This window comes from Paramisgurnus dabryanus, chromosome 10, assembly GCF_030506205.2.
Source record: "Paramisgurnus dabryanus chromosome 10, PD_genome_1.1, whole genome shotgun sequence".
Lineage (NCBI taxonomy): Eukaryota > Metazoa > Chordata > Actinopteri > Cypriniformes > Cobitidae > Paramisgurnus > Paramisgurnus dabryanus.
The window spans coordinates 16,597,530-16,616,383 of NC_133346.1; the positions used below are offsets into that span (position 1 = coordinate 16,597,530).

At 38.9% G+C, this 18,854-nt stretch overlaps 1 protein-coding gene across 44 annotated transcripts in view; it reads right to left on the bottom strand.

Annotated features, from left to right (window-relative positions):
- The window catches only part of LOC135779723 (protocadherin gamma-C5-like), a 188,719-nt gene that overhangs the window by 16,000 nt on the left and 153,865 nt on the right, over positions 1 to 18,854 (bottom strand). The window contains exon 1 of one of the 44 annotated variants that reach the window (XM_065290561.2): positions 13,509 to 16,159. The exons of 38 other annotated variants lie outside the window; for them this stretch is intronic. In XM_065290561.2, the coding sequence (XP_065146633.1) occupies positions 13,509 to 15,953 (2,445 nt within the window). In that variant the 5' untranslated portion in view covers positions 15,954 to 16,159. Of the gene's footprint in view, positions 1 to 922; positions 3,167 to 5,220; positions 7,798 to 13,508; positions 16,160 to 18,854 lie in introns of those variants that run through there. 5 more of the 44 variants (XM_065290587.2, XM_065290564.2, XM_065290590.2 and 2 more) reach the window with 5 other exon arrangements.

The following is an 18,854-nucleotide window of genomic DNA, read 5'->3' on the forward strand; positions in this document are numbered from 1 at the left end:
GAATGGCCGAAGTTACACGCAGATGAGGTGTTTAGCGAGGCGCGGGCGCGTCCAGTTTGCGCAAATGAGGCTAAGTGACTAACACATAATGCATCTGTCTTTTCTATCATTTCACTGTAGCTCCGCATTGCGGTGTAAAGTTAATATTATTACTTTAAAAGCAGCAGTAAAACTGTTTCTACTGTAATGGTTTAACTTTGCAATAAATACATTGTTCATATTTATGTTTAAGTTGACACTACATTGTGCCATACAGTTTTGCCATTCAAGATTTAATTCTTGCGTGTTTTTTCGTTGTGCATGATCACAGCTCATATGTGTGGGGAAAGATAAGCTATTAGAATAAAAATATTGCGTAAGGCTGCTTCATGAGTTAATAAGAAAAAAGATTTTACAATTCCTGCAAATGCAGTGATGAGTTCATGTTCTCATTATTTATTTTTATGAATTAAAATGTTTTGAAATGTGCTGTGGACAGAGACGCATTATGTCAAGAATGATAAAAAAATCGTCAATAAGCTCATAATTTGGGCTAAAATAGTCTAAATGTTAAGTTTTAAAACCATTTTAAAAAGCTGGTTATATTTTGATGTTTCTGCGCAAGTTCAGCAGACAGTGAGGTTCGGGTTTGTTCCGATCAGAGCTCGTGAGCGGAGAGCGCATTTCTGAATATTAGAAATATTTTAATTAGAAATATATAAAAAATAATAATAATATTATAATGGATTTTTGTTAGGTCAGACAATAATTACCAAATTTCTCTCTCATATTGTTCTTCATAACCACTGAAAACAGTCAAAAAAGTAAAAACTAGTGGTGGGTACAAAATAACTCGACGCCTATGAAAACATCCCCCCCTCTGTTTTTTTTCACAAATCGCACCCTGGATGCAGGGTTAAGTATATTTTATAATTTGTCTCACCTGTTGGCTCTCGAACGTCCATGCGCTGTCTGGTAATGACGCATCAAGCACGTTTAGGGTGTCTGTAAAATTTGTAGTACTGCTGGGCTTTACTAAAGTAAAATCACTGAATTCGGACATTGGAGAGAGATAAGAGCCGAAAGACTGACTTTGAGACATCATGTCACCTCCCAGAACCTCCACATACTTAATAGGCCCGTCAGTGTTGAGCTGGATTTGAAGGTTTCTGTTGGGATTTGTATATCCAGAATTTGTTCTCCTCATACAGCAACTTGAGCTGCTGCTATTGCTTCGTGCACATTTCACCAGTAAGACAAAAAATGTCATCAGACACAACAAAGATACAGACGCCAAAGAAATTATCAGATATAAAGTGATTTTGCCGGTTTTCTTGTCGACTTCTGGTCTGATCTTACGATTGTCTGATATGGGCTCATGAAACCCGTCCTCTAGTAATATATCCACTGTCACTGTGGTGGACTGGATTGGCTCTCCATTATCTTTTATCTCAATTACCAGTCTTTGAGGGGAGTCATCGTGCTCTGAAACAGAGCGTTTAGTCCTCACCTCTCCTGTATGTAAATTCACATTAAACAGAGAAGCGTCCGTGGCATCCGCGAGCCTGTAGAAAATCCAGGCGTTATGACCAGAGTCAGCGTCCACTGCTGTTACTTTAGTAACAAGATGTCCTACTTTAGCAGAACGGGGCATTTTCTGATGTGAGACAGACCCCGTTACTGTGGAGGGATAAATGACGGCTGGTGCATTATCGTTTTGGTCCAGAACAAACACATGAACCGTGGCGTTGCTACTCAAAGATGGCGACCCATGATCTTTAGCCTGCACTACAACACTAAACAATTTGACTTTTTCATAATCAAATGAGCTCATGCTGTACATAGTTCCATTCTCGGAATTAATATAAAAATACGATGATGCTGGCACGTGATCTGAATTTAAATCCAGAAGAGAATATGTCACCATAGCGTTATTACCTTGGTCAATATCAGTAGCAGCTACAGAAAACAATGACACACCTGCCTTGTTATTTTCTTTTATATAAATGTTATACGAAGACTGTGAGAAGAGTGGAGCATTGTCATTCACATCAAATATTTTTATATTGATAGTTTTCGCAGTTTTTAATGGTGGTACACCGGAGTCTGTGGCCTGTATTAGTACATTATATTCAGAATGAACTTCGCGGTCTAAAAAAGATTTAGTTATCAACGAATAATGGTTAAGAAAAGAGGGTTTCAGTTTGAAAGGAACATCCGGAGAGACAAATAGCTCAACCTTGCCATTATCACCAGAATCTAAATCTTTTACTTTAATTAAAGCGACCACAGTTCCAACAGTCGCATTTTCAGGCACAGGACTCGGTGAAGATGTCAGGATAAATTCTGGAGGATTGTCATTTTCATCTATGATATCAATCTGAACAGATGACCGCCCCTCTAGCTCTGGATTGCCTTTGTCTTTTGCGCAAACCTCAAACGTATATGACTTTTTGTTCTCGTAATCTAGTTTTCCATTCACCATGACTTCGCCGGTATCAGCGTTTACAATAAAAGCGGTTTTTACAGGTTCAGGCGTGTGTGCACCGAACAAGTACAGTATTTCGCCATTCAGACCTTCGTCCAGGTCGGTCGCTTTGATTGTGAGCACACTTGTACCAACCGTGACGCTTTCTAGAACCGATGCCTTGTAAGTAGAAACATCAAATTTGGGTTCGTTGTCGTTTATGTCTTGAACAATTATGTTCAATAAGGATGTGCCAGACTTGACTGGATTACCACCATCAAGGGCTGTTAATATTAGCTTGTGTATGGACTGTTTTTCTCTGTCTAAAGGTTTTTCTACTACAAGCTCCGGTATCATTCTTCCATCTTGTAGAGTTTTTACATTAAGGCGGAAATAATTGTTATTACTTAGAGAATATGTCTTTAGGCTATTGCTGCCAACGTCGAGATCCTCCGCATTTTCAAGGGTAAATCGTGCGCCTGGAGCAATTGATTCATGTATTTTCAATGTGCCATCTTTTGTATAGAAGTTTGGTGCATTGTCATTTATGTCTTGTATTTCTATCTCGACACTATGCATTTGTAATGGATTCTCAATAACGATTTGCAATGGCAATAAACAACTGACGCTTTGTCCACAAAGCGTCTCTCTGTCTATTCTCCCATTAACTACCAGTTCACCCTTCCCTGAATCCACACCGAAATACTGTTCATTGGACTCAGATGCTATGTGCAACTTACGCTCGGCAATATCTGAAATGTCAAAACCAAGATCCTTAGCGATGTTTCCAACGACAGATCCTTCTTTTAACTCCTCATGTATCGTGTAGCGAATCTGAGCTCTAACTGTAATCCACAATAGACAGAAACCGAACAGCCGAGGCGCTGCCCATTTCCAATCGCCGGTCCTTCTGCGTCTCATTTCTTTGTTGAGCTTGATATTTCCATCAATAAATGCTTCGTATATGTTCACAGATAAACAGACCGTTATTCCTCATTTTCAATCAATTAAGTCTACTCAGCGCTCCCTCATCCTCATAAACCGTGCATGTTTTCTCTGACTCTACAGCTCTCATCATACTCCTCCTCTTACTGGGGGAGGGAGTAGATCCTTTTGTGCGGTCTAATACATGATTGGTACAGAGCTAAGCGCTCTCTCGTCCAATAGATGATTTTCTGTTTTCCTGGCATAACCAGGCCGTCTGTGTTACGCAGCATCTGTTGGTGAATTGTGCTATTTCCACGTGTAGCTCGGCTAATATTAATTGTTTGCTATTAATATTTGCTCTAATGCAATGTCCAAGCTACAAATTATTAGCATTCAAACATAGCATTACATAGCATATTGAACATTTGAAATGGTTTAATTGTGCTGTTATAATTCGCTATAGGGGAAATTACTTTATGCTACTACTATTTCATTATCTAATCATTTAGATCTGTATTTATGCGTAATATTTTAAGAGCTTAGTTTCAAAAATATTTTTGTTTTTTTTATTTAACATTAAACGAATTTACTGTGCAGCAACGTTTGTATTCAAACCAAAATTTGGAACTAAAAACCAGAAGAGCTGCCAGGTCTAAGGGTCCTGAAATAAGAATGAAACTTTTGCAATTATGTTTGTCTTTTAAACATAAAAGTGCCCCTAAAGACGAATTACCCACCAGGTTTAACGTTCTTAAGCATTTCCAAATGTATTTCAAGAAATAATGCATTTATTGTTTTTCATTAACGATAGTCTCTGCCGATTTGACTATGCCTAGAAACACAATATACAAAAAAACTGGGCTGCAAAAAAAAAAGAAAGAAAAGAAATGCGCACTGTTTAAACTACTCCATAAGCAACAAGCCTGCGTTTCAAGTCTGTTCGGGCGTTTATATCTCCTTTGGTGATTAAACTTATATTTTGAAATCATTATTATTACGAACACCCTTTTTGGCAGGCAGTAAGCAATGTTTATCAAAGCTTATCGACGAACACACAAAGTTATGCCCAATGTCTGCATAATCAGGGCGATTATACATTTTTGTTTCCCAGCAATTTTGTTTACTTATTCTCTAAAGTAAAGCACACTTAGGTTACCAACCAAAAAATAAATACATCTTACAGGGGATCATATTCTATGCAGCCCAAAACTCTGCTGATGCACATCAAGCTGTCCTTTCAATAATTATATGACACTATTAAATTAATGTGTACACGCGTAATACGTAAAACTACACTGGAAGTCATAATTCTTATATAGTACATATTCACGGTCCCATAGTCTCGGAAAGATTAAAAAAAATGTCCATTCAGGTGAGATAGCTGCATATACCAAAATTTGCCAGGCTCATTGCAGCTTTTTAGTTTTTTCAAGAACCGCATGTTGTCTAAAAAGAGCATTACTGTATATGCAGTTCCAAACATATGTCATAAAAATATATGGTGCTTATTTTATCTGGATGGAGCGCAGCTCTAAAGGTGAATAGATTCAACTAGTCTCCTTTATTATCAGTATTGTTGCAGAAAAAGCAACTTTTGTAACATATAATGAGCGACATTATGTTCAATGTAAAGAACGCATTGCAGCTCTGACATGAAACCTCAGTAAGAAAGACACAGAAATAAAAAGTTTCCGCTTTTAACTGGAAAGCTCACTCACAGCGCTGTCCGTGGTTCTGAACTGAACCACAGTCACTTACTTAAATTAGATTTGTGCACGGTTTCTAAAACTGATAATGTGCAACTCTCCATTGATGTTGAGTTAATTACATATTATTCTTTGTCTCACCTGTTGGCTCTCGAATGTCCACGCGCTGTCTGGTAATGACGCATCAAGCACGTTTAGCGTGTCTGTAAAGTTTGTGGTGCTGCTGGGCTTAACGAGGGTAAAATCACTGAATTCTGACATTGGAGAGAGATAGGAGCCAAAAGACTGACTTTGAGACATCATGTCACCTCCCAGAACCTCCACGTACTTAATGGGTCCGTCAGTGTTGAGCTGGATCTGTAGATTTCTGTTGGGATTCGTATATCCAGAATGTGTTCGCCTAATACAGCAGCTTGAGCTGCCACCACTACCTCGTGCGCATTTCACCAGTAAGATGAAAAATGTCATCAGACACAACAAAGATACAGAAGCCAAAGAGATGATCAGATATAATGTGATTTTGCCGGTTTTCTTATCCACGTCCGGTCTGATCTTACGATTGTCTGAAACAGGCTCATGAAACCCGTCCTCTAATAATATATCCACTGTGACTGTGGTGGACTGGATTGGCTCTCCATTATCCTTTATCTCTATTACCAGTCTCTGAGATGAGTCATCCTGCTCTGAAACAGAGCGTTTAGTCCTCACCTCTCCTGTATGTAAATTCACATTAAACAAAGAAGAGTCCGTGGCCTCCGCGAGCCTGTAGAAAATCCAGGCGTTATGACCCGAGTCAGCGTCCACTGCTGTTACCTTAGTAACAAGATGTCCTACTTTAGCAGAACGGGGCATCCGCTGATGTGAGACAGAGCCCGTTACTGTGGAGGGATAAATGACGGCTGGTGCATTATCGTTTTGGTCAAGAACAAACACATGGATCGTGGCGTTGCTACTCAGAGATGGCGACCCATGATCTTTAGCCTGCACTACAACACTGAGCAGTTTTACTTTTTCATAATCAAATGAGCTCATGCTGTAAATAGTTCCATTCTCGGAATTAATATAAAAATAAGATGCTGTCACGTGATTTGAACTTAAATCCATTATAGAGTACGTCAGTATAGCGTTTTTATCTTGGTCAATATCAGTAGCAGTTACAGAAAACAATGAAACACCTGCTTGGGTATTTTCTTTTACATAAATGTTGTACGAAGATTGTGAGAACAGTGGAGCATTGTCATTCACATCAAATATTTTTATATTTATAGTTGTCGCAGTTTTTAATGGCGGTACACCGGAGTCCGTGGCCTGTATTAGTACATTATATTCAGATCGAACCTCACGGTCTAAAAAAGATTTAGTTATCAACGAATAATGGTTAAGAAAAGAGGGTTTCAGTTTGAAAGGAACATCAGGAGAGACGAATAGCTCAACCTTGCCATTATCCCCAGAATCCAAATCTTTCACGTTAATTAAAGCAACCACAGTTCCAACTGTCGCATTTTCTGGCACAGGACTCGGTGAAGACGTCAGAATAATTTCTGGGGGATTGTCATTTATATCTATGATATCAATCTGAACAGATGACTGCCCCTCTAACCCCGGATTCCCATTGTCTTTCGCGCAAACATCAAACGTATATAACTGTTTAGTTTCGTAATCTAGTTTTCCATTCACTGTGATTTCGCCAGAATCCGCATTTACACTAAAAGCTGATCTTACTGGTTCAGGCGTGTGCGCACCGAAAAAATATTGTATTTCACTATTAAGACCTTCATCCAAGTCAGTGGCTTTTATTTTAATTACACTAGTGCCAACAGTGGCACCTTCTGAAACAAATGCTTTGTATGCAGCAACCTCAAATTTTGGTTCGTTGTCATTTATGTCTTGAACAATTATGTTCAGTAAGCATGTACCAGATTTTACTGGATTACCACCATCCAGGGCTGTTAATATTAGCTTGTGTATGGACTGTTTTTCTCTATCTAAAGGCTTTTCTACGACAAGCTCCGGTATCATTCTTCCATCTTTTAAAGTTTTTACATTAAGACGGAAAAAATTGTTATTGCTTAGAGTATAAGTCTTTAGGCTATTGCCGCCAACATCGAGGTCCTCTGCGCTTTCAAGGGTAAATCGTGCTCCTGGAGCAACTGATTCATGTATTTGTACGATGCCATCTTTTGTGCGGAAGTTTGGTGCATTGTCATTTATGTCTTGTATTTCTATCTCGACCCTATGCATTTGTAATGGATTCTCAATAACAATTTGCAATGGCAATAAACAACTGGCGCTTTGTCCACAAAGCGTCTCTCTGTCTATTCTGCCATTAACTACCAATTCACCCTTCCCTGAATCCACACCGAAATATTGTTCATTGGACGCAGATGCTATCTGTAACTTACGCTCGTCGATATCTGAAATGTCAAAACCAAGATCCTTAGCAATGTTCCCAACGACAGATCCTTCCTTTAACTCCTCAGGTATTGTGTAGCGAATTTGAGCTCCAACGGTAATCCACAATAGACAGAAACCGAACAGCCAAGGCGCTGCCCATTTCCAATCGCCGCTCCTCCTGCGTCTCATTTCTTTGCTAAGCTTGATATCCCATCAATAAATGTTTCTTATATGTCCACACATAATAAAGCGTGTTTTCTCATTTTCAAAAAAAATACGTGAAGCCTACTCATCGCTTCGTCCTCATCATAAACCGGTGCATGTTTCCTCTGACTCTACAGCTCTCATCATACTCCTCCTCTTACTGGGGGAGGGAGTAGATCCTTTTGTGCGGTCTAATACATGATTGGTACAGAGCTCAGCGCTCTCTCGTCCAATAGATGATTTTCTGTTTTCCTGGCATAACCAGGCCACTGTCGTTTGTGTTAAGCGGCATCTGTTGGTGAATTGTGCTTTTCGCACATGTAGCTCGGCTACTATGAATTGTTTGCTACTTTTTAAATATTTGCGTTAATGCAAGGTCCAAGCTACAAAGTATTAGCATTCAAAAATAGCGTTATATAGCCTATTGAACATTTGGAATTGTTTAATTGTGCTGTTAAAATTCGCTAGGGAAACTTACTTTATGCTACTAATATTAAATTATCTAATCATTTAGATCTGTATTTATGCAGATTCTTTTAAGAGCTAAGTTTCCACATTTTTTAGGATATTTTATTTAACATCAAACGAATTTACTGTGCAGCAACGTTTGTATTCAAACCAAAATTTGGAACTAAAAACCAGAAGAGCTACCAGGTCTAAGGGTCCTGAAATAAGAATGAAACTTTTGCAATTATGTTTGTCTTTTAAACATAATGCGAAAGTGCCCCTAAAGACGAATTACCAACCAGGCTTAACGTTCTTAAGCATTTCCAAATGTATTTCAAGAAATAATGCATTTATTGTTTTTCATTAACGATAGTCTCTCCCGTTTTGACTATGCCTAGAAACACAATATACACAAAACATGGCTGCAAAAAAAAAGAAAGAAAATAAATGCGCATTGTTTAAACTACTCCATAAGCCTGCGTTTCAAGTCTGTTCGGACGTTTATATCTCCTATGGTGACTAAACTTATATTTTGAAATCATTATTGTTACGAACACCCTTTTTGGCAGGCAGTAAGCAATGTTTATCAAAGCTTATCGACGAACACACAAAGTTATGCCCCAATGTCTGCATAATCAGGGCGATTATACATTTTTGTTTCCCAGCAATTTTGTTTACTTATTCTCTAAAGTAAAGCACACTTAGGTTACCAACCAAAAAATAAATACATCTTACAGGGGATCATATTCTATGCAGCCCAAAACTCTGCTGATGCACATCAAGCTGTCCTTTCAATAATTGTATGACACTTTTAAATTAATGTGTACACGCGTAATACGTAAAACTACGCTGTAAGTCATAATTCTTATAGAGTACATATTCACGGTCCCATAGTCTCGGGAAGATAAAAAAAATTGTCCATTCAGGTGAGATAGCTGCATATACCAAAATTTGCCAGGCTCATTGCAGCTTTTTAGTTTTTTCAAGAACCGCATGTTGTCTAAAAAGAGAGCATTACTGTATATGCAGTTCCAAACATATGTCATAAAAATATTTGGTGCTTATTTTATCTGGATGGAGCGCAGCTCTAAAGGTGAATAGATTCAACTAGTCTCCTTTATTATCAGTATTGTTGCAGAAAAAGCAACTTTTGTAACATATAATGAGCGACATTATGTTCAATGTAAAGAACGCATTGCAGCTCTGACATGAAACCTCAGTAAGAAAGACACAGAAATAAAAAGTTTCCGCTTTTAACTGGAAAGCTCACTCACAGCGCTGTCCGTGGTTCTGAACTGAACCACAGTCACTTACTTAAATTAGATTTGTGCACTGTTTCTAAAACTGATAATGTGCAACTCTCCATTGATGTTGAGTTAATTACATATTATTCTTTGTCTCACCTGTTGGCTCTCGAATGTCCACGCGCTGTCTGGTAATGACGCATCAAGCACGTTTAGCGTGTCTGTAAAGTTTGTGGTGCTGCTGGGCTTAACGAGGGTAAAATCACTGAATTCTGACATTGGAGAGAGATAGGAGCCGAAAGACTGACTTTGAGACATCATGTCACCTCCCAGAACCTCCACATACTTAATGGGTCCGTCAGTGTTGAGCTGGATCTGTAGATTTCTGTTGGGATTCGTATATCCAGAATGTGTTCGCCTAATACAGCAGCTTGAGCTGCCACCACTACCTCGTGCGCATTTCACCAGTAAGATGAAAAATGTCATCAGACACAACAAAGATACAGAAGCCAAAGAGATGATCAGATATAATGTGATTTTGCCGGTTTTCTTATCCACGTCCGGTCTGATCTTACGATTGTCTGAAACAGGCTCATGAAACCCGTCCTCTAGTATAATATCCACTGTAACTGTGGTGGACTGGATTGGCTCTCCATTATCCTTTATCTCTATTACCAGTCTTTGAGATGAGTCATCCTGCTCTGAAACAGAGCGTTTAGTCCTCACCTCTCCTGTATGTAAATTCACATTAAACAAAGAAGAGTCCGTGGCCTCCGCGAGCCTGTAGAAAATCCAGGCGTTATGACCAGAGTCAGCGTCCACTGCTGTTACCTTAGTAACAAGATGTCCTACTTTAGCAGAACGGGGCATCCGCTGATGTGAGACAGATCCCGTTACTGTGGAGGGATAAATGACGGCTGGTGCATTATCGTTCTGGTCCAGAACAAATACATGCACCGTGGCGTTGCTACTCAGAGATGGCGACCCATGATCTTTAGCCTGCACCACAACACTGAGAAGTTTTACTTTCTCATAATCAAATGAGCTCATGCTGTAAATAGTCCCATTTTCTGAATTTATATAAAAATAAGATGATGCTGGCACGTGATCTGAATTTAAATCCAGAATAGAGTACGTCACTATAGCGTTATTACCTTGGTCAATATCAGTAGCAGCTACAGAAAACAATGAAACACCTGCCTGGTTATTTTCTTTTATATTAATGTTATACGAAGACCGTGAGAACAGTGGAGCATTGTCATTCACATCAAATATTTTTATATTTATAGTTTTCGCACTTTCTAATGGTGGTACACCGGAGTCCCTGGCCTGTATTAATACATTATATTCAGATTGAACCTCGCGGTCTAAAAAAGATTTAGTTATCAACGAATAATGGTTAAGAAAAGAGGGTTTCAATTTAAAAGGAACATTCGGAGAAACAAATAGCTCAACTTTGCCATTATCACCGGAATCCATATCTTTTACTTTAATCAGAGCTACTACAGTATCAACTGTCGCGTTTTCGGGTACAGGACTCGGTGAAGACGTCAGGATAATTTCTGGGGGATTGTCATTCATATCTATGATATCAATTTGGACAGCTGACTGCCCCTCTAACCTTGGATTGCCGTTGTCTTTCGCGCAAACATCAAATGTATATAACTGTTTAGTTTCGTAATCTAGTTTTCCATTCACCGTGATTTCTCCGGTGTCAGCGTTTACACTAAAAGCTGATCTTACTGGTTCAGGCGTGTGCGCACCGAAAAAATACTGTACTTCACTATTAAGACCTTCATCCAAGTCAGTGGCTTTTATTTTAATTACACTAGTGCCAGCAGTTGCCCCTTCTATAACAGATGCTTTGTATGCAGCAACCTCAAATTTGGGTTCGTTGTCGTTTATGTCTTGAACAATTATGTTCAGTAAGGATGTGCCAGACTTGACTGGATTACCACCATCCAGGGCTGTTAATATTAGCTTGTGTATGGACTGCTTTTCTCTATCTAAAGGCTTTTCTACTACAAGCTCCGGTATCATTCTTCCATCTTTTAAAGGTTTTACATTGAGACGAAAAAAATTGTTATTGCTTAGAGTATAAGTCTTTAGGCTATTGCCGCCAACATCGAGGTCCTCGGCGCTTTCAAGAGTAAACCGTGCGCCTGGAGCAATTAATTCGTTTATTTCTAATGTACCTTCTTTTGTGTGAAAGCTTGGTGCATTGTCATTTATGTCTTGTATTTCTATCTCGACCCTATACATTTGTAATGGATTCTCAATAACGATCTGCAATGGCAATAAACAACTGGCGCTTTGTCCACAAAGCGTCTCTCTGTCTATTCTGCCATTAACCACCAATTCACCCTTCCCTAAATCCACACCAAAATATTGTTCATTGGACTCAGATGCTATCTGCAACTTACGCTCGGCGATATCTGAAACGTCAAAACCAAGATCTTTAGCAATGTTCCCAACGACAGATCCTTCCTTTAACTCCTCAGGTATTGTGTAGCGAATCTGAGCTCCAACGGTAATCCACAATAGACAGAAACCGAACAGCCGAGGCGCTGCCCATTTCCAATCGCCGATCCTCCTGCGTCTCATTTCGTTGCTAAGCTTGATATCCCATCAATAAATGTTTCTTATATGTCCACACATGAATAAAGCGTTTTTCACATTTTCAAAAAAATACGTCTATTCATCGCTTCGTCCTCATCACAACCCGTTCATGTTTCCTCTGACTCTATAGCTCTCATCATACTCCTCCTCTCGCTGGGGGAGGGAGTAGATCCTTTTGTGTGGTCTAATACAAGATTGGTACAGAGCTCAACACTCTCTTGTCCAATAGATGGCTTCCTGTTCTTTTTTTCAGTCGTATAACCAGACCTCTGTTTTTTTGTGTTCAGCTGGCGGTGTAGTGTGCTCTATAATATATTGTATTTTATACTTTGACGGTCAAATATTTGTGTAGAAGGTTCAAGTTACAGATTATCATTTATACACCATCGAAAGCCTTTGTAATTGTGTTGTAAACATTCGCTGAAAGAATTCGTCTGCTACTACACTTTCAGCGTGTTACCATTTGTATTTGTACAGCCTTGAATAAGAGCTAATTTATATATTCTTTAAAAAAAGAAAGAACTTGTGTTGATGTTCGCTGTCCAAAATGGTGGTGCTGAACAGAGGCCGTTGTATATGGTCAGTGAATAATCAAAGCAGCTCCGACATAAGCTCCCATATATAATGTTATAATTACAATATATATTTATTGTTTAAAAAATTTATTACATTTTATATTTATTTCTTATAGATTTATAGATTTTTATTATAGATTTAAAAAAAGAAAGGTCCCACTGTCTCAGTTTCAGACATACCCGAAGGTTACTGCAAACATGAAAGTTAAAAATTAAGGCCCGATTTCACAGACAAAGTTTGGCTTACGCCAGCACTATGCCTTATTTAAATTAGTAAATTTAAGTCGCTTTAATAAAAAGTCACTTAGAAAAAACATTACTGGTTTGCATCTTAAGGTTAAAACATTAACAATGACATATTTTAACATATGTCATGGCAATATATTTTTTGTTAAGACACCTTAAACATTCATTTTAGTTTGGGACTAGCCTTTAGCCTTAGGTCTGTGAAACCGGGAAAAAGTTTCTCAATTTAGGCGTTGACTTCTACATTTTACAAATGTGACAGTTCTTTAATTGGCTTAAGGAATATCTTATCTTCATAGCAATTCTTTAACTAAAATAGTTGGATGTACCAACGATTCCTAAGCTCATGGCATAGTGTTTTAATTATAGTTTCTAATGTCTTGCATGAGCACAACTGTAGTTTTCGTTTTGTTTACATTATTTGCGTATTTCATCCAGATGGAGCGCAGCTTCCAGCTAAAAGTGAACAAATTCAACTAATTCCTCAAAAAAAAAAAAAAAAAAGGTTCAAACAATTTGCAAAACATTTAATGCGCGAATTTATGTAATGCAATATAACCTTATTAAGAAAGAAAAAAAAACTTTTCTGTTAAAAGACCGAAAAGCAGACTCATGGCGCTGTCCATGGTTCTGAACTGAACAACAGCAGCTATAATACACCATTGATGCAGATTTAATGACATTTTATTTTTTATCTCACCTGTTGACTCTCGAACGTCCACGCGCTGTCTGGTAATGACGCATCAAGCACGTTAAGCGTGTCTGTAAAGTTTGTAGTGCTGTTGGTCTTAACGAGGGTAAAATCACTGAATTCTGACATTGGAGAGAGATAGGATCCAAAAGACTGACTTTGAGACATCATGTCACCTCCTAGAACCTCTACATACTTAATTGGTCCGTCAGTGTTGAGCTGGATCTGGAGATTTCTGTTGGGATTGGAATATCCAGAATTTGTTCTCCTAATACAGCAGCTTGAGCTGCCACTACTACCTCGTGCACATTTTACCAGTAAGATGAAAAATGTCATCAGACACAACAAAGATACAGAAGCCAACGAGATGATCAGATATAATGTGATTTTGCCGGTTTTCTTGTCGACTTCCGATCTGATTTTACGGTTGTCGGAAATGGGCTCATGAAACCCGTCCTCTAGTATAATATCCACGGTAACAGTGGTGGACTGGATTGGCTCTCCGTTATCCTTTATCTCTATTACCAGTCTTTGAGATGAGTCATCCTGCTCTGAAACAGAGCGTTTAGTCCTCACCTCTCCTGTATGTAAATTCACATTAAACAGAGACGCGTCCGTGGCCTCCGCGAGCCTGTAGAAAATCCAGGCGTTATGACCCGAGTCAGCGTCCACTGCTGTTACCTTAGTAACAAGATGTCCTGTTTTAGCAGAACGGGGCATCTTCTGATGTGAGACGGACCCCGGTACTGTGGAGGGATAAATGACGGCTGGTGCATTATCGTTGTTGTCCAGAATAAACACATGAACCGTGGCGTTACTGCTGAGAGATGGCGACCCATGATCTTTAGCCTGCACTACAACACTAAACAATTTGACTTTTTCATAATCAAATGAGCTCATGCTGTACATAGTTCCATTCTCGGAATTAATATAAAAATAAGATGATGCTGGCACGTGATATGAATTTAAATCCATTATTGAATACGTCACTATAGCGTTTTTATCTTGGTCAATATCAGTAGCAGTTACAGAAAACAATGAAACACCTGCCTGGTTATTTTCTTTTATATAAATGTTATACGAAGACTGTGAGAATAGTGGGGGATTGTCGTTTACATCAAGAACTTTAACGTTTACCGTCGCCACAGATTTTAAGGGTGGTACACCGGAGTCTGTGGCTTCTATTTCAACGTTATATTCAGAATAAACCTCACGGTCTAAAAAAGAGTCAGTAATTAACGAATAGTGGTTATCAAAAGATAGTTTCAATTTGAAAGGCGCACCGGGAGAGATGAATAGGTTAATTTTTCCATTTTCACCGGAGTCCAAATCTTTAACGTTAATTAGAGCTACTACAGTACCAATAGTTGCGTTTTCAGGCACAGGGTTTGGTAAAGATGTCAGGATAATTTCTGGAGGATTGTCATTCTCATCTATGATATCAATCTGAACAGACGACTGCCCCTGTAGCTCTGGATTCCCTTTGTCTTTCGCACAGACATCAAAATTATATGAATGTATTGTTTCGTAATCTAGGTTTCCAATTACTGCTATTTCACCCGTTTCAGCGTCGACACTAAAAGCGGTTCTTACAGTTTCAGGCGAGTGCGCACAAAACAAATATTGTATTTCACCATTGAGACCTTCATCCAAGTCAGTCGCTTTAATTTTTATCACACTTGAACCAACAATGGCGCTTTCCAGAATAGATGCTTTGTATCCAATAACTTCAAATATTGGTTCGTTGTCATTTACATCTTGAACAATTATCTGCAATACACGCGTGCCTGATTTGACTGGATTGCCACCATCTAATGCTGTTAATATAAGCTTATGTATAGATTGTTTCTCTCTGTCTAGAGGTTTTTCAACCACAAGTTCTGGTACCTTTCTTCCATTTTTAAGAGTTTTTACGTTCAGACGAAAAAAATCGTTGTTGTTTAATATGTAGGACTTCAAGCTATTGCTACCAACATCTTGATCTTCAGCACTTTCAAGAGTAAATCGTGCGCCTGGAGCTATCAATTCAGGTATTTCTAATGTGCCATCTTTTGTTTGGAAGTTTGGTGCGTGGTCATTTATGTCTTGTATTTCTATTTCTACCTTATGCAACTGTAATGGATTCTCAATAACGATCTGCAGCGACATTAGACAACTGGCACTTTGTCCACAGAACGTCTCTCTGTCTATTCTGCCATTAACTACCAGTTCACCCTTTTCTGAATCCACAGCAAAATACTGTTTATTTGTCTCGGATGCTATCCGTAACTTACGCTCGGCGATATCTGCAATGTCAAAACCAAGATCCTTAGCGATGTTTCCAACGACAGATCCTTCCTTTAACTCCTCAGGTATTGTGTAGCGAATTTGAGCTCCAACCGTAATCCACAATAGACAGAAATCAAACAGCCAAAGCGCTGCCTGTTTCCACCGTCCGATCCTCCCGTGTCTCATTTCGCTGATGGGTCAATCCTTCCCATTAAGCACTCTTTATCTTATGTTCACAGAACAACAAATTATTGTTCGTCATTTTCAAATATTTATGTCTACCCAGCGCATCCTCCTTTTGGTTAAAAATGAGCTTCATAAACCGTCGTTCCCTTAGCACTACCGCTCTCTTCATTGTACTCCTCTTCTGGCTGGGGGAGGGAGTGGATCCCATGTACATTCTGAACTATGATTGGTACAGAGCTAAGCTCTCACTCCTCCAATAGATTGTTTGCTGCTTCTTAAAGGAAACCAGCCCTTTGTGGTTCCAGGTACAATGGTAATGAATTCAATATTTCCCTTGAAAATTAATTTCTCTGAATAATTTTTAGGCATGCTATTTTTTTTACAAAAAAAGTAAAGTATTATTAATATTTAAATAGCAAGATAGAGTATTCGAAAAAGTAGCCTACATACTTTTCTTTCATAATTTTCTTTCACAGATAATAATAAATAATAATAATAATAATAATAATAATAATAATTTGGCTTCTGCAATTAACTTCACTTTAAATTGGGCATAATGCTATACACTTATCTTTCTATTAGACTGGTTTTATTTTCTTTTATCTTTGTTTTTATTCTCTCTTCTTTTTTTATAATAGTATATTTTGATTACTAAGCTAGAACATTCAGAGTACAACTTTTGAATATTTCGGGGAACGCAGAAATAATCGTATTTTCAGATTAAAAAGTGTAATTTCCTCCCTGTCCCCAAGGGGGATCCGGACACAGGTGTAGACTCATTCCTTTAAAAAATCTAGTTACTCTCTGGCCAAAATGGTGGTGCTAAAAGAAAAGCTAATCATTATGCCAGCCTTTTATTTTACCACTCTCTCTCTCTCTCTCTCTCTCTCTCTCTCTCTCTCTCTCTCTCTCTCTCTCTCTCTCTCTCTCTCTCTCTCTCTCTCTCTCATACACACACACACAAGCTCCTTACGCACACAAAAACACAAGCGTGTGCAACACAAAACATTATAGAAGGTTATGAGACTTATGTAAACAGTTTGAAAATTGTATTAAATACAAACAGAATGAAGACCGGAAAACAGAAACAGCGACCACATCCAAGTATGCGAAATTAATAAAATACTGTTCTGTATCTCACCTGTTGGCTCTCGAACGTCCACGCGCTGTCTGGTAATGACGCATCAAGCACGTTTAGCGTGTCGGTGAAGTTTGTAGTGCTGCTAGGCTTAACTAATGTGAAATCACTGAATTCTGACATTGGAGAAAGATAGGATCCAAAAGACTGACTCTGAGACATCATGTCTCCTCCCAGAACCTCCACATATTTAATGGGCCCGTCAGTGTTGAGCTGGATCTGAAGGTTTCTATTGGGATTCGTATATCCAGAATTTGATCTTCTAATACAGCAGCTTGAGCTACCACTATTGCCTCGTGCGCATTTCACCAGTAAAATGAAAAATGTCATCAGACACAACAAAGATACAGAAGCCAACGAGATGATCAGATACAACGTGATTTTGCCAGTTTTCTTGTCACCTTCCGGTTTGATCTTACGGTAGTCTGAAATGGGCTCATGAAACCCGTCCTCTAGTAATATGTCCACTGTCACTGTGGTGGACTGGATTGGCTCTCCATTATCCTTTATCTCAATTACCAGTCTTTGAGAGGAGTCATCCTGCTCTGTAACAGAGCGTTTAGTCCTCACCTCTCCTGTATGTAAATTTACATTAAACAGAGAAGCGTCCGTGGCCTCCGCGAGCCTGTAGAAAATCCAGGCGTTATGACCAGAGTCAGCGTCCACTGCTGTTACCTTAGTAACAAGATGTCCTGCTTTAGCAGAACGGGGCATCTTCTGATGTGAGACAGAGCCCGTTACTATGGAGGGGTAAATAATAGCAGGAACATTATCGTTTTGGTCCAGAATAAAAACATGCACCGTAGCGTTGCCACTCAGAGATGGAGACCCATGATCTTTAGCCTGTACTACAACACTGAACAGTTTCATTTTCTCATAATCAAACGAGCTCATGCTGTAAATAGTCCCATTCTCAGAGTTGATATAAAAATAGGATGATGCTGGTACATGATTTGAACCTGAATCGAGAATTGAGTAACTGAGGGCAGCGTTTTTATCTTGGTCAATGTCAGACGCAGATACAGAAAATAATGAAGCACCAGGCGGACTATTTTCCTTCATGTACACAATATATGACGACTGTGAGAATATTGGCGGATTGTCATTCACATCGAGCACTTTAACATTTAACGTCTTTGTTGTTTTTAAAGATGGCACACCAGAATCTGTAGCTAACAATTCTATGTTGTATTCAGCATTGACTTCACGGTCCAAGACAGAGTCAGTAACCAAAGAATAGTGATTATCAAATGCTGGTTTTAGTTTAAAAGGAAGACGCGCGGAGATGTTTAAATGCACTTTTCCATTATCTCCAGAGTCCAAATCTTTCACGTTGATAAGAGCCACAACAGTGCCAACTGTCGCATTTTCGGGCACCGGGCTGGGTAAAGATGTTAAAATAATTTCTGGTATGTTGTCGTTTTCGTCAATGATGTGCAGTCTTACTGAGGAATGGCCCTCCTGCTCCGGACTCCCTTTGTCTTTAGCGCATACATCAAATGAGTATAGATTTGTTACCTCGTAATCGAGTTTTCCGATTACTGTAATTTCTCCCGTTTCAGCGTTAATATTGAAAGATTTCGTCACGGACTCTGGTGTACCTGAACCGAAATAATATAGTATTTCACCGTTAAGACCTTCATCTAAGTCAGTCGCTTTTACACTTAATACATTTGATCCAAATTGAATGCTCTCCAGTACAGACGCTTTATACTGTGACTGCTCAAATTTAGGCTCGTTGTCATTATTATCTTGAACGAGTA